General features: G+C 40.4%; 1 protein-coding gene across 3 annotated transcripts in view; it reads right to left on the bottom strand.

Moving 5' to 3' along the window:
- Positions 1–16,636, bottom strand: part of uggt2 (UDP-glucose glycoprotein glucosyltransferase 2) — a 40,946-nt gene that overhangs the window by 20,950 nt on the left and 3,360 nt on the right. For all 3 annotated transcript variants that reach the window (XM_038720587.1, XM_038720585.1, XM_038720586.1), the window contains exons 5-27: positions 16,505–16,617; positions 16,131–16,308; positions 13,532–13,628; positions 13,376–13,448; positions 13,112–13,212; positions 12,717–12,816; positions 12,257–12,317; positions 11,878–11,969; positions 11,563–11,713; positions 10,217–10,336; positions 9,764–9,849; positions 9,505–9,640; positions 9,175–9,306; positions 8,903–9,067; positions 8,263–8,386; positions 8,056–8,154; positions 7,059–7,153; positions 6,237–6,443; positions 3,885–4,016; positions 3,150–3,280; positions 2,667–2,762; positions 2,348–2,450; positions 1,640–1,719 (exon numbers count right to left, since the gene is read on the bottom strand). In XM_038720587.1, the coding sequence (XP_038576515.1) occupies positions 1,640–1,719; positions 2,348–2,450; positions 2,667–2,762; positions 3,150–3,280; positions 3,885–4,016; positions 6,237–6,443; positions 7,059–7,153; positions 8,056–8,154; positions 8,263–8,386; positions 8,903–9,067; positions 9,175–9,306; positions 9,505–9,640; positions 9,764–9,849; positions 10,217–10,336; positions 11,563–11,713; positions 11,878–11,969; positions 12,257–12,317; positions 12,717–12,816; positions 13,112–13,212; positions 13,376–13,448; positions 13,532–13,628; positions 16,131–16,308; positions 16,505–16,617 (2,672 nt within the window). The remainder of the gene's footprint in view (positions 1–1,639; positions 1,720–2,347; positions 2,451–2,666; positions 2,763–3,149; positions 3,281–3,884; positions 4,017–6,236; positions 6,444–7,058; positions 7,154–8,055; positions 8,155–8,262; positions 8,387–8,902; positions 9,068–9,174; positions 9,307–9,504; positions 9,641–9,763; positions 9,850–10,216; positions 10,337–11,562; positions 11,714–11,877; positions 11,970–12,256; positions 12,318–12,716; positions 12,817–13,111; positions 13,213–13,375; positions 13,449–13,531; positions 13,629–16,130; positions 16,309–16,504; positions 16,618–16,636) is intronic.

Genomic DNA, 16,636 nt, shown 5'->3' with positions numbered 1-16,636 from the left:
GACACGACAGCTGAAAGCCCTAAAATGGTGGATATCCTGCAGGACTTCTTTCCATTGGACTGAGTCAACACTTCTATCCAACTAACGCATTGTCCTCTTCAGCAAGCACTAAAATGATGACACGTTGTGCAATAGTCTATTTTCTAGGACAGGAGAGACGGGCTCTGTTGTGACAGCTGGGTATATACAATCTCTTCAAAGTGAAGAATCTAATATTATTACTGCCAGTATTCCTGCTCAGGCAATAACAGAAATATGTGCGCTAGTCTGTGCACCAGAAATGTTCCCTTTCTACATTATTACTCAAAGTTGTCGCAGAGGCTAGTTCTGGGCTAATTTATTTTCTTCAGTGTGCCCTCTGACACCCAGGAATCATAATGAGTAAAGATAACATAGCAGATGATAAACAGAACCACTGCAGATTATTTTTATTTAGAGTGCCTTCTTATCCTCAAAAGGTGCATCATCACATTTTACATTCTCTTTAGTTAATTCCCGCGACAGCAGCCATGTTTCTGTGCAGCATAACGGAGCAGTTACACAGGGGCTGTTGACTCCAGGGTGAGATGGGAGCTGCTGCCACAGCGCAGTAAGGTGGTGAGGGAAAGGCTGTAGTTAAGGAGGAGAAAGCCAGTACACCAGGGGAAAGACAATTTTCATTTGATTGGTTCCCATATGTGAGATGACCAATTCGGCATAAGAAGAAAAGTGAGAGAAAAAAGGTGAGCTGCCCTGTGGTCTCACCACTATGAGAAGTAAAGTAAATGAAATGAACCCACTGACGCAGAAAAGGATTCATGTGCAACCCCCAGCAGGACTATCCCCAGGGCTTGGGCTATAGGATTAACAAGCAGATGGCTCTACAAGGGACATCAAGAAGGGAAGTTGTAACTTTGCGGTTACAAAAATCATCTACCGAGTTAAACTAGATGTCACCCTCTCGTGATCAGGATCTTTATGATGAGATAAAAAAAAATAGGAGAGATGTCCATTATCCAATATTTTGTATTTTTTAAATTACATTTGTTTGTGAATTTAAAGGTCATTAATTCCCCAAAGTGGAAGATTTATTTTTTACTGGACTAGTGGAGCTGCTAGTAGCAGCTTGATTGCAGACATCCAGCTAATTTATCTCTCATGCGAAAATATCATGTAGCATATTTGTGTGAATTACAGTCACTCAGGAGGGACAGGGAAACATTTTATCATTTTTTTTTATTTATTACTTTTGGTCTCTGACAAAGGTCATACTGTAAGGTCATACCCCCCCCCCCCACCACCACCACCACCTTTTGGTGTTGAAAAACAAAATACCATAACAAATTACTCAGTGTTGCTCAATTCACTCAATGGTGTGAATGTTAATGGGCAATTTCAATCTTTATTTTGTTGTTTTTTTAAATTACTTTGTTGTTTTTACTGCATGACTTGAACCGCAACAGTGCAAGCTGTAAGCAATTTGCCCAGAGATGCAAGGGGAGGCCCAAAGCAATAAGGTAGTGTTATTAAGCAGATTGCATCTGTGCAGTGTGTCTTACAAAGGGAAAGAGCGAGGCAGAGATGCTACGTCTGCAGGGGTCAGAGGATACACAAACAAGCTGAACAGGAAAATTTAATTACTGTTGGAGCCAGAGCTTACCTCTTAAGGGGCATCTCGGACAACTTGGCCCGGCAATTCATGAACACCTGCAGTCTCAGGTTGACCACTTGACCGAGCACCTGCAGGAGTCACAGAAGAAGAGACCCAGCTAGAAACCAGGAGCAGGGAGGTACAAGACACATGAGACCACCGCTGAACAATAGGACTGAAGAGAGCTTGTAGTTTCATTTACCTTTGCCCTTACCATTACTGAGTTTTAAGAGGTTCTCAAATGGCTAGGCACATATTTTACATCTGTCATGATATTACAGCGGTCAAAAATAATGAGCCAGTGGTTATGACTGCTACCTTCCTTCAAACCAGCTGTGACGCTGATATGCTGGCATTATATTACTGCATACTGCAGTGTGCTACAGAAAAGTGTACACTGTAACACTACTGAAGGTGGCTGTCTGTAAAGGCATGGTGAGTCATATGTTCATGCTCACCCAAGTCAAATCCTCAACACACCAAGCCTCCAGCAATATGCAGCAGACAGCCCATGGGATACAGTGAAACTAAACCATGAAACTGATCATTAGCATCATGTAACAGAAAAAAGAATAAAGAATGTATCTGAAGTGCACCTTGGCAAGCTTTGTGTTTCTGTACTTTTACTTTCAGTGAAAGTGATTCTAAAGTGTTCTTGCTGTATCAGGAATCGATGGAAAAGAGAGGAGTACAATACAAGCGAAGAATACAGCTTACAATCAGGAGAGGGGACATCTTCTGTGCCTGCCTAGTGAGGGGGTCAACGATGGCGACGACATCATAGAACACCTCGTTTTCACGCGGGGAGAGACGGAGCACACTGAGGACGAGAACAGCGCACCAAAGCGGATTCAGCAACAAAAAGGTTATACAACCCTTATTCAGCAGAACTGCAAATCAAAAGATTCGCCTTTCTGGACTGCTTGAAATGATGGCGTAGCGATTTTCACATCCATTGTAACAAAAGAAAAGTAAACACTTTGCTGTGAGACTGCAGAGCCAATAGGACAGTAAACAAAGAAAAAACTTTGCCCACCTGTGACTGTCTCTGAGAAAGTCAACATCCCTCCTGACCTCTCCTTTGGGGGCAGCAGTTAGGAGGGCATCAACTTTCATCACTAAGTCACTGGCACTAAGGGAAAAGAGGTGTTGCAGGGTCAGTCCATCATTTATTAATGCTACTACATGTTAGGAGAGATGTCAAACGGGGCTCACATTACGTGATGTCAACCTTTCAACGCTACCTTCAAACTCAGAAACGGATATTTGCTGCATTATAGAACACTTATTTGAGCAGCAAGATTTTTTCATTCAAGGGGGAAAAGAAGAGGACTGTTTGTAGAACCTTTAAGACAAACTCAAGAAAAGTGTAAAAAGGTAAAAGGTATTCCACATCATAACAACTACTGCCGTCATCCTCTAATGACGGGCTGCTCCAATATTTATCACAGACAGTTAAAAAAAGACAGAAGGAAGAGACATTTTTCTCACATAACAAGGCAGAAAAATACAAACATACTGCTTTGGCTTCATCCCCATCTGTTTAACTTTGGCTTTGACTTTCTCTGCAGAACCGCTCAGTGTAATCTTCTCCAGCAAGTGGAAATCCTCCACAGTGAATTCTTCCTGCTCTTCAAATGGACCAAGGATCTAACATGAGGGAAAAATAATGCAGTCAGAACACGACTTTCCCAATTCTTATCTCAGCATGTATTATTTACCACTTGCCAAGGGGGGTGTTAAATGTAATGTGATTGTAACACAGGGTTTTATCCACTTAAAGGCATGGGATTCAGTCATGGTGCCTGTGTTTTCCTCCTTTCTATTTTTGGGAGTACAGTCCTGCCACTGCAGCAGAGAAATGTAAAATGATATTAATTGTTACTGCCATCTCAGAGGCTGGCCTCTTCATCCGCGGCTGTCAGCATCACTGCTGCTGAGACATCAGTCATCAGCTCCGTACTCACATTCAGTCAGCACATACAGACACACACAAACATCCACGCCAAGTGCAGTTTGTGCCACCTGTGACCTTTGAGAAACAGTCTCGCTGATCTGACAGTACTAAGGAAGCACTCTGAAAACACAAGAGGGAAAATCCACCAAAGTGCAGCAGCCTACGCCACTGTACCAAAAAATAGCAGCAACATTTAACCGGTGTTTTACCTTTCTGGCATCAGAATGTGATCCAATGTAGAAATTCTGAGGTAACTGAGAAGATGCTAATTGAACTGTGTTGTGAAAGTCCACTCACCCTGCCGTTGCTGATCACTGCCCGCTGTCCAGGACTCAGTTTCAGGACGTCTCTACAAAACAGCTGCTGACTACGGATAAGATCCACCTCCAGTGTGTTGAACTTTTTTTCAAAGGCATCTTCGGCCATGCCCTGGAGCCGAATAACAAAAGTTTGTTTAGGATGTTAGATAAATTGTTGACTCACGTATTTCTGAAGAATCTGTGATGTAACTTTAAAGTCCAATAGTCCAAAACAAAATCGGAGTCATGCATTGGCACAAAGAATGATGTATGGGAGGCAAAACAAATATTCACAATATCATTGATGCCTTGCATCATCAGCGCAATTACTGCAGCTTTCAAACCTAAAATATTTCAGCCAGAGGAGAGAGCTGTAAGAAATGCACATTTTTGAAAATTAGATGAATCAATTTGTAATTAATATAACAAACTTAATTAAGCCTCAGCCATTTTTGTCCATAACAAATTAGGTGTGGGAGTGTGGAGGGTTTGTGGAGTCAGGTTATTAGTTTCTCCAACATCTCTCCTCAGGAGAACAGGTGAAATACCAATAATGTCAGCACAATCCAGTCAGCAAGTCTGTCTGGCAGCCAATAATAAACTCATATCCCTCGACTCTGGGTCTCAATTCACACAGCCACCTCCAACCCATCTTTCCGTTGCTATTTCCAGCCCATTCTCTCCCCATTGTTTAAGGCTGGTATAATTGAAGGGCAGTTTGTTACTGATGGTCCCCAAATGTAACCTGTGCTGTGTGACTTATTCCTGATGGGAGCTTTCCTGTCAGATGATTTGTTGATTGGTGCCTTTTCTTATGTGTAATGCTGTGTGGGTGGATACCACACACCACAGCATGGAAAACACTAGTGCCTGTAGACTGCTTACAGAGCAGAGTGATGGTCAGGCTTGGCTGAACACATGAGGCTCACACAACCATGAACGGTGAGCAGGAGCTCAGCTCCAGGTCCTGAAGACCAGGTATCCACCATCGCGTTTTAGTTAAAGATTCAGCGTGTGGAGCCCTCCTTGTGCTGGCCCCTGTGACAGCTCAAGTGGAACTGACAGGGAGTAGGCTGATTGCCTTGGCATCCACAGGCTGTGGAGCATCATGCGTGCTCTAAATGTATTCTGTTAGTTGATGTTCAGGAGAGGAATGAGAAGAAGGGCTCATCAATCACCATTTTTCCCTGACTGTGCACTTAAATCATGATAGCAGTGGCAGGCAAATCTCTTCAAGTCGTTATATCCAACCTTTGTTTTCCTCGTTTTTGCCGCCATGCTCATCAATTCTGCCTAATACTTCTCAATTAGTTCAGTGGTGACAACATTACTCCAATTTTATGAATTAGTAAAATGAATTAGTTACTTTCAACACAGTTACATTCACACTGTAGTCCTGCATATCTTTTAGGGTTGGATGATATGAAGCTGTTTACCATAAGACAATATAAATGTATCAGCTGTTAGAGCTTTTGCTATACTTTTTATACTTAGGTAGCTATTTAATATCTCTGGGTGTTTAATCCATGACAGGAAGGGTTGCAAATCACTGAGCAGGGCCGTTTTATGGCAGTATTGGATTTATAGGATTTTACATCAATGTGATGAAGTACCTCAGGTACTATACTTCTTATACCGGTTCAAACTAAACAGGCTAAATGGTTTATCAATTGAATTTCCAGAAAATTAACTAACACAATATTTATCACTATTGTAATATAAAACTACATACTATATACCATGACAGAAGATTTTATGCATGTAGCCCTCCTCTAATATCTATATATAACTGACAGCATCTCACTTGTCGATTTGATAAGTTTTGGGAGTGGAACACACAAACGATACTTTTGTATCCTATAAACATTTCTATGTTTACTGCTTGTGTTGACACACTTCAGCAAATTGTGGTGGCAGGTGGGAAATTCACACATACCTTACTTACAACTATCTGATCACATAATAAGATAACCAGGATGTGAAATTGACCAGATATCTGATGCCAGCTTCCGGTTCTTGACCGTTTTTAATACTCTGTGTAACAGACACGTTTCAGTCAGTATCAGTGAAGTATTAAGGTGGAATCCCTAAAGCACTGTACTGCAGCTTTAAGGAGAGGCAAATAAGTCATTTCAATCACAAAAATAAAGATCTAATTTAGTCATAACCCAATATAATCAGCAAATCAATATATTGCAAAGCTGTACCTGAAACTCAGGAAACTTTGATGTAATTGCAAAAAATATAGAATCTAAAGGGTCCAGTTTGCTTGAAAAGAAAAATCAACTGATAACTGAATTTCTCTGAATTGACCAAAAAACAGACCTGTGTTACTAAATCCCTCGTTTACCTGGATCAGTAAGTCCTTCATCTTGGTCCCCTGTTGGAGGAGCTGGATGCTCTCCTCTTTCAGGAGTTTATGCGCAAACTCTGCTGCAGCCTTATATTTCTGGGTGAGGAGAGAGGCCCAGATTGCCCTATACAGCACAGTGTTAACTCCGCTGGGCTTTCCGCTGGGGTTATCTATCACCCCTACACGAACTCCGCGGCTGGACTTCTGCTTGCGTGCACAGACACAGACACAGACACACATATATAAACTGAGCAGTGATATAAATTCACACAACAATGACACATTCTCATACTTCCACAGACCACAGGTGTCACTGAGGGAGAGCACTAGGAGGAAAGAGTGTTGATTGCTTAAAAGCAACAGTAAAGGTTTCTCCTATTCTGCTTTTTCTACCAGCATGGAATTTTTTTATGACAAATACAAAATGTCTGTTTGCTTGTATTTATGATTTTTGTTAGCACACACACGCAGAAAATAAATTTTCAGTGTAAATTTGCTTTCTTTTGGGTCATGCCAATGAAAAGTATCTCAATGTACGTCATCTCTTCCACTTGTATGTGAGGTACAGATTTACAGCGGGTGCGTTTTGTAGCTGTAGCTGCAAGATTTGTGAAATGTGAAAAATGTTACTGATTGAGTCAACATTCATTCCTTCTAAGAATTTAAGGCTTGTGGTATATTGTAAAGACTATATATTTTATTTTTATTTTTTTTTGGCACTGGTATTGGGATTCATTCATTCAATTTCACTTCAGTAAGATGAATATTTATGTTTTTAATGCATAGAAGTGAACAGAACAGACAGTAAAGGATACTCACCAGATGTTTCAGAGCATTCAGCAATAGTTTTCTTCCTGAGACCTTCTCAAAATCTCCGGCTATCCACATGGTCACAGCACTCATCCCATCCTCATCTAAGGTAAAAAAACAAAAACAATAAATCTACTGCACTCTAAATACACATGGTACATATCACATGACAATTCAAACTAGTCCAACCTGCCATCTGCTGCGGTTTCCTTTCGTTTGTATGATAAACGGATATATAATTAAAGTACAAGTGGAGGGCAAATGTATGTTTGAGCAGTTTTTTTTCAATCTCAGCGTCAACCTTAATCCTTATGTGGCATTTTTGCAAGAGCTGCTAATCCTTTAAATAGGTTGGCTTATGCTTATACACTGACAATCAGTTGAGAAGTGAGAAGGAAAATTAGGTACCGGCGTTACAGTGAATGTTCGGCTTGTGAAAAGTGAGAGCGACTGAGGCATCTGGCAGAGAGCTCAGTATATCAGTGGAGAACTGTGCCACCTGTCATAGTTATATGCCCCCAAGTCAGTCAGTCAGTCAGTCAGTCAGTCAGAAAAGCAGGAAGTCATCCGGTCAGCCGGTCCACAAAGGGAGGATGGCAATCAGCCTCCTCAGCCACAGCGAGACAGCTACACTCCAGGCCCGAGCAGTGAAATGCAGCTCTGACGACCATTTAGACTGTTGGCTGGAAGCCAGTCAGCAGACCCAGCAATTATCTTGCTGGAGGCGCAGCCTGTCTGTTCTACAAAGGTCAATTTCACACTTTCATAGATCAGTAAAGCAGTGTAGGATTCATTTTTGTTTAGATACTCCTCTTTTTTTAATAGATTTTCAACAAGTAAATGCAGAATGGTTGTTCTGTTTTAGATCCAGATACAATTTCAGATGCTTGAATAAGTGACTGATATTGTTGCAAGTCACTGTGTTGCTGAAAATGAAATGGTGCGTATTCATCGGAAATTGCTGAAACTGTTTTAATTAGGCATAAAATAATACTTGACTTCTTACCACTATTTGTAAAGTACTTCATTCTCTTAGCCACCACAGCTGTTTTGTCTCTAGAGTCCAAGTATGAAAACATAGTTGTGTCCTCCCAATCATCTACAACTGCAAAGCAAGACAGAAAAAGTAAAAAATAAATAAATGTAAATAAATAAATATTATATGTATATGGAGCCAGTGAATCAATAATGCAAGATGAGTAGCACAGTTCACCTGGGGTGGCAGTGAAGTCGAGGTACTGTCGGTCAGTGCTCAGAATTAGAGGGTTCATCCTGGGAACCACATTGGCCTGCTCCATTAGATAATCCACCACATCTGAACTGTCGGTCAACTGACCCTGTAGGCATAGGACAGAATGGATGAGAGTGATGTCATTGAGGACATCAATCTATAAAGAAATACTGGATCTTGGGTATGCCCTATTTCTGAACAGCTAACATGCAGTTAAATGTAAACATGCCTGTGAATGCAACAATGTGGGCCAGGGAGGAGTATTTATACGCTATAAGCTGTAAAACTGCAAACTGAAATGCCCTGCTATCTAGCAAAAAAAAAAGAAGAAGCTGGCTATTGGTCAGTTAGTTAATATGCTTTTCACAGTTTACCACATTATGTTAAGCACACAGTATTAGCTCTGTTTTTATCTTTTTTCAGACAGAGATCATTTACATCATTTAGCATCATGTTTTTCATATGTTTCTGTGCTTTAGTTATCGAAGAACATCAACGTTCACCTCAATCTAATATTAATATTAAGCAAATAGTAAATACTGCCTAAGAAGTTCTACTTCTAGCAGAAAGCAGAGGTAGGATCGGTATGTTGAATATGAAGTGAGTGTCTTTCATGTCCTACCATAAAGACAGCTCTCTGGAAGGAGGTTGTGGTGTCCATTATATGCTGCAGGATGATGGTTTCCAGCTCATCTGGGTCCATCTCATCTGGGCTCAGAGGGACTCCGTTGAATAAAGCCAAAGGTAGGGCACCCAAGCCACTCTTTTTGTAGAAGGCGGCACCATCCTGGAGCACACAAAACATGGACTGAATCCTTGGATGCTCCTGGTAAGTAGTTATTCTTACTTCCAAAAAGCAGAAAGAAACAAGAGAGAGCTATTTCTTGTCCTTACCTTTCTTTTGTCATCATACTCAGATTCTGCACCTAGAATCCTTTCAGCGTTGGCTTTAGGGAATTTTCTCTTCAGGTAAGCAGAAATTGTATCAACAGACAGCGTCCCCCCTACATCTACTTGGCCGTACAACTGCAAGAGAGTGGCAAGTCAGATCAGATTTGACCATCACTGTCTTCCAATCCCTCCAACTGTCAATAATTTCCAACTCTATTGAAATAGCTGATACCAGAGGTATAAACAGGTATGAGCTGGCGGGGAGTGTCCTTTGGTTAATCTTCAAGAAATGCCCACTGAAACAACACAGATTTATATATGTGACATACTTACTGAGAGCATGGACATGAGAGCCTGGGATAAATCGTACTCGTCTGCAATGTAATTCAGCAGTCGGTAAAATCCAACTCCTGCATCTGAGAAGCCATCAATCTCATCTTTGGTGTTGACAACAAACACAAATCCAATTCTATAGGAAGGGGGCAAAAACAATTATTCAATTTTCAGGTGAAATGAGAATCACTACCTGGTAAAGATTATAAACTCCAAGAGTGGACCATATAAAACAGCTGTGAGAAATAACAGCACTAACCTCAGGGGGATCTTATGCTTGTAGAAAAGATCTGCTAGTTTCACTAGCTCAACACTTTCTTCCCGTACTGGATCTAGGAATAGCACCTAACAACAAAAGGCATCCTCGTCAAATCTGAATCATAATACATGGCTGACTTGAATCATACATGACTTAGAGTTCAGCAGATACAACAATACATCCAGTCCCAGGCAATTCTGATAATCAGAGGCAATGTTAAGTAGTCAAAATGTACTCAGTGTACTCTTCTGTGAGAGTGTGTCTCACTGCGCTGACTGAAATGTTATGATAGCAGACACCCCACAATTTGACGCTAGCAGAGTCTGACATAGAGGAGTTTCATAGAGTTCAGTTGAGCAAGTCGAAGTTAATAACTACAATGAAGACCTTTGTCGATTCCATCCCCGTCATCACCACTACCCACTCAGCATTTCTGGCCTTTAGGAGACTCACCAGGTTGAAGAAATTGCGTCGGATCTGCCGGATGACTCCAGGAAAGGTGGCCCTGAGGAGCTCCTGTACACCCGCTGGCCAGTTGCGGTACACTGGGTCATTCTCTATGTCATTTATCCACTGGAAAGTGCATGACAAGAATAGGGCTTGTGTGAAAATGATGATATTCATGAGTTAAGTACAAGGAACAGAACAACAACCCTGGAATCGGTAGCTCTGAGCACCTCACCACCACCACCACAATTACAAGTGGTGGTGGTGGAGTAGTGTTTTCTACATTATGGCTACATTTCTGCAATGGACACGTGTCAAAGAAATCAAAATACTGGCTTTTGCTTTATATATTCAGTGATGCCTGAATTGTATCCAATGCTGGATTCACTGAATATATGGCCATCACTGAATTTCTAACAGCAACTACACCCTGTACTTGACATTAATGATTCAGTGTGGTGTTAAGCAAATCCTGTTATTTCTCAAGAGCAACAACATATCGCACAGTTACATAAGGTAACTTTTGACATTACACTCTCTTTCCTGTTAACTGCATTATACCTGAATAATAACATCACAAGGTGTAAAAGGTGCATAGATTGAACTTGCATGTGCTTTAACGAGAGTAACCTACCTACTCAATAAACAGGAAATTACACATAGAACATGGGAAAAAAAGCTGTTGCATGACACATAACCGAACTGCTATGTGGACAAAAATATGCTGGATCTGATGAATACAACATTTAACATGTACACTTGGTATAACGCTCTACCACCCACCACCAGAGAAAGCTATTAGATATGACTTTTTATGATAAATGACCAGAATCATAGCTGCAAAATTATCCATCATCCATCACCAATCTACCACCAACAGTGGTCTTCCTCTCCGTAACTTACAGCAGAACCTCCCCACAGTGCAAACGTTTGCCTCGCTAGCACACAATCATTATCTCTCTTACACTCTCACTCTCTCTGTATCCTTGTGTGTCTCTCGGACACACATGCATACTCTCCCTCTCTAGAAGGCGAGATGCATGCTGAAATGACAGACCTCTTGGTTGAATGTGGAAAGGCTTAAAATCTTAATTTCTTTGGCATTTTTATAGCACCTAGAATATTAAAATGGCCAGAGGGGCCAAAATGAAAACTTGCAAGTTTTTAATTTGATAGCTTTTCTTGGCTAACCTCCCAATTAATAATCAACGTTTCTGGCAGGCTCGAGACTTTCGCAAGAGCCTGATGAGTGATCCACTAATCCACACCCTGGTGCGAGTACACAAAGAAAAAACAAAACACCTGCAGTGTTGATCTAAGCCAGAAGAATAATGCTTCTGGACAGGACTCACCATTATAGCTGGATGTCTGATATCTAAGGCATAGCTGTCATCCACAGCATTCACGGGTAACCTTAGCAGCTTGCCCTGATGTTCTCCTTTAATGCCTAAGTTATGAAGCCCCTCCAAGACCCTGGCCTCTCCTCTGAGGATGTCCAAAATGCTGTAAATACAAAATCATAGCTTTGTTTTATTAGCTGTGGCAGTGGCTTTGTGTTGCAACAATCTCTGATCTTGCCGCAACGGGATTACTGAGCCAGTGCATAGGTCTGAGGCTTCCTGGGGAGAGCACAAGCAGACCACTGCTCCCTCCCGCTGGGTTCCTACCTGAAAGGGTTGTGAATGTCCAGATCAATATGCAGTCCATTGATGAAGAGCTCCCCGTCTCCTGGGTGAACACCAATGGTCTCACTGAGACGCTGAAAGAACAAGCTCAAAGTGTTAGTCCAAAGCCAAAACCCCTAAATGAGCGGTTCTGCCTTTAATGTCTGATCTTTTGACAAGAAAAGATGCGCACAGCTACAGCAGTAAGCAGAAGACATAAAGTGTGCACACAGACTAGGTGAAAGGTAAGAATAAAATGTCATGTTGTTATGGAATCTATTTCAGATAAAGATTTTAAATTCATTATCTAAACTAAAAACATGTACAATGGCATCAAAATAAACCTGCACTATCAGGTTGGGAATGCTCCTTATGATCGTACCTTTTGGTTCTCCTCAATTTCTTTTCTCATTTCCTGCTTTACGGCCACTCTTGTCAGTGATCTGTGGGAACAGTAAAACACAATGTACAGTCACCATCAGTTTTTAGCACATCCCCAGCCGGCAGTAAAATGTCAGTTTTAATCTCCAAAAACCTGTGGGCCCTCAAGATGGTACGTTTTCATTCAATTCCCTGTAAACACCCAACTCTTACTCAGCACTTTTTGGTGTTATTACAGTGTGCCCGAGGCCAAATAAGCAAACATCAAAAAGTTGATTAGATCTCTGTGTTGAAGGTGTCATTACTGTGGATAATGCTCAAACAAATGGGTTTTAAAAAAGATATATTTCAAGTGAATAGCAATTGTTGTGCCTGAATTCACACATTGTAACACAGAGTAAGGGTCCTAAAAATGTGTTAACCAGACAGCGGGAAAGACAAAACATGATGATTTTTCTTACCTGGCTTTGCTTGGAAAGTTCTGACTGAGGTCTCGCATGAGCTTCAAAGCGTCAAACTTTGGCACGGACATGATTCTGGCAGCTGCCTGGAAACTAAGATCTATGTAGATCAAATAATGAAATCATCAACATTTACACATGTACAATTGCACAGTATGACAAGACAAATTAAATCCATGCAGGGCAATCAAAGGACATTACAATAAAAGTGTTATGACAATGTTTTAACAGTTAATCAAAGAGTACAAAACAAAAGCCTATCCAGCCACAAATGGCGTAATATACAGTAACTCAAAAGCTAATGCAAAAGTCCACATTGCAGTAAATATACATTCCAAATGTATTGATTTTTTTTCTCTTGTAATCATTTAACAACTGAAATAGAAAATCAATACCTTGCATTTCCCACACTTTGAGAGGGACCATGTCATTTGTGCTCTCCAGGAGATGTTTGCGAAGCTCACTAAGTTGCTCCTGGAGTTCAGGGTGAGATTTCCTTAAGAGCGGTAAAAGAGGAAAATACAAAATAGAATGCGAGGACTTCTTTTATCTCTTTATCAATTCACACCAAGGACAGGACACCCAGCAGCAACAGCAGAAACTACTAGAGATCAAAAAGATCATTATTGCAATTAATATGTTAGAGTTAAGCTACTTACTTCAATGGTCCAAAAAGGAATCCTTGGACTTCGTCAATATTATCATCCTCAGCCTTCATAGCTGTCTTTGAATCTATAAAGTAAAAGATTTGTGTTTCATTGCCTTGGATATATAGCCAGATCCAGCACACAATGTTTGAGAAGTCAACAACTGACCTTTTACTTTGGTGTCATCCACAGCTTTGTATTCTGTGCTTTTGATAGCCAACTCCACTCCATACCCAGACAAAAGCATCTTTCGTGGCTTTGGATCCTGCAAGCAGTTAGAGGCAGAGTAATGGCGTGAACGTTAACACAGTGCAGAGTTTTATCTTCATGTACATTACTGCCAAAAGTACTGTGATAATTATCAAGACAGCAGATCCATCCAATGCTTTCTGCCTTTACTTAGTACTTACACTATAACAGGGTTCTTGCACTTGCTTGGATTTAAAGTCAGATTTAATGCTTTTTAAGACCTTTTAAGACCTCAACAAATATAAATTAAAGACCCCAAAATTTTGAAACAATTTCTTTGATAGAAAAGAGATGCGCTTAATGAACGAGGCAATGCCATTTTTGGCAGTTTTATTTTCACAACAGGTGAATTACTTTGCATATTCCGAATCGGGGAACATAGAGGCTGTTTACGCATGGCATTAAAATGAATTTTGGGTGATCAGATTGTGATCGGGTAGCACTTGACTACATGAAAGTACATGTGTAAATGCACCCAAGACACTTAAAGGACAGATTGTGATTCGATCAGCAAAACAACCTCTGGAGGTGGTCAGGGACTCCAAGACCACATGACTGCAAATGCGTTGTCTATCCACATACAACAACTACTTGGGCGGAAATATGTACCAGTCGCCGTCTTCTCCAAATAAAATACAAGGCTGACAGCGTAGACAGACGCCTAGACAGTGTGTCCATTCAATGTTGTGCTCAAATAGTGCGGATAATTGATCATGCTCATGTTTTTGGTGAACTGATTGTGTTCATTTATGAATGGGAACTAGGGCTTGGCAATAAAATAATAATAATTATTGTGATCCAGTCTTCCTCAAATACAATATAAAAAATGTTCAGTAAATATTTGATTTAATTAATTTGAATCATGAATGAACTAGCACTTTATTTTCTAGTAAGATATTTATTTTGTTGAGGAAAATGAGCTGAAAAAAGATTTTACTTAATTTTTCTTCAATGTTTCATTTGAATGTTCTACCTCAGGTTTGTAAAGTGATCCACTGTTTGGCATCAAGGTTTTGTCATGTTCTGACCATAAAGAAAAGTTTAAAAGCACAATGAACCATCTGGTTTCTTCAACATTACCTCAGAAGCAAAAATCAGCCTTTAAATTTGACATTTATGATTAAGTTACTAACTCATGCACTGCTGTGTTAAACTCAATATAAACTACTGAAACAACAGAAACGAGTAGCTTGCACATTATAAAGGAAGCTAGCAAAACTTTCACTTTCACTTTCTGGCCGGGCTAATACCGCTGAAGAGAGAGGTAAACATGGATAATCCATGGAGGAAAACTAATAACGGTGAAAGACAAACTTTAGCTATTTTAACCTGTAGTTATAGATAAGTTTTTGGACCTGCGCAAATGAAAGGAGGATGTGATGTAGGCCCTGTTTGAGCTAGACAGAATGATCGGATCCTCCAACCACTTGAACTTGTGTCTCCCAGTCTTTCAGCCACGACTGACAATAATGAAATACGCAGCGAGATGTCTGCAGCTAATGTGAATGTAACATATGAGTAATATTAATGGCGATCATACACATACGCGCTAATTAGGCGTCTTTGGCAACTGTGCGTTACAATTTTGCCACCAGCCTTAAACGCACCATCGGCAAATTTAATACCTGCAGCAAGTTTACGGTAAATTTAAGACAATTTAAGACCTTAATATCTCTATTTTATATATATATATATATTCTATTTTTATCTCTATTTTATTTTAAGCCGCGGGAACCCTGTATATGACCACAATTACATTGACACCCATTCTAATTAGTTGGTTACTGTAATGTAGTTCATCAGATCTCTGATCTGCTAGATTTGCCCCAGTACGCTATTACTGTGAAGCACAGTCTTCACATTCGCTCCACATTCTTCTGGCCATGTAAGTTATTATATGCCCAACTGTGTCTGATGTATAACATAAAACTACACAGTCGGTGAAAGTTATCATCTCAAACATGCTTTACCAGTGGGAATATGAAGCACATGGATGGCCACATGCAGATACACTGACACCTCGAAACTAATGTCACCCAGCATCAAAGCACTGCCTCAGTCTCAGTCACAATCAGAAGACTTTCACACCCACACTCTGCTTTTCTTCAACACACGTCTTAAAGGCATCAAAGGTATCTTTATCCAAATTAGTATTTGAGTTTTCAGTTCGATTTGAGTGAATCTGTTAATTTTTGCTCTTGAACACTGGTCAGTAAATGCAATCTGTTCAGTCCATCATTTTGACGATCCCTGCTTTTGTCAGTGAAAGGAATAATATGTCACAATAGTGCCACCATCTCACTAAATATGACACAATGCAGGTATGAGGCAAGGATGAATAAGCCATTTTAGCTGTTTTGGCTGCACAGGCAATATTTGGCAGTGGGACAATGTCTCTTCTGTGCAGTAAATAAGTCAGATTACTTGACAACGTATTCACTGAGAAGGACAGCAAACCACATTATTTATTAAAATCTATATAATATATTAAAATGGCTGCAAAAGCATTGCTACTCACCACTACAAAATGCCGCAGCACATATAGAAGTGTGCCCTCTTTAGCCTTCTCTGATAGCACCTTATGAAAAGAGGTGAACTTCTTGGTTCCAATCTCAGCGTAGAGGATAACAACTGGCACATCTGTTTTATTGACTCCTGGATATGTATGATCATTCTTGTATAAATATGGTTTTGGCCTGCAAACATTTGGGAAAAATTGTTAAAGAATGACCATTTGTATCAACAACATTTCTATTTTCATCACAGGCAAAATGAAGTCAGTGCAAGCATCAAAGAATAACATTTTAATAACAAAATAACTGAAAACTTTTCATCTTCTGCTCATGGATTGAGTTTATCCACAGAGGGGAAGACAGAGCCATTCCATGTTACCTGCCTGCAGCTGCCTTCAGGAGCTTTTTGATGTCCTTGGTACTGCAGCTATGTTGACCATGGACGGAGACAAAGGCAGGGCAAGCCTCAGGCGGAGGCTCATCACTGGCTATCTGTTAAGAGCAGGAAGGA

This window comes from Micropterus salmoides, unplaced genomic scaffold (genome assembly GCF_014851395.1).
Source record: "Micropterus salmoides isolate LMB-PRFRI ecotype aquatic unplaced genomic scaffold, ASM1485139v1 Ms_hic_scaffold_15, whole genome shotgun sequence".
In the NCBI taxonomy this organism is placed as follows: domain Eukaryota; kingdom Metazoa; phylum Chordata; class Actinopteri; order Centrarchiformes; family Centrarchidae; genus Micropterus; species Micropterus salmoides.
The sequence above is the reverse complement of the archived record's forward strand: the minus strand, read 5'-3'. Positions and strand labels throughout refer to the sequence as shown.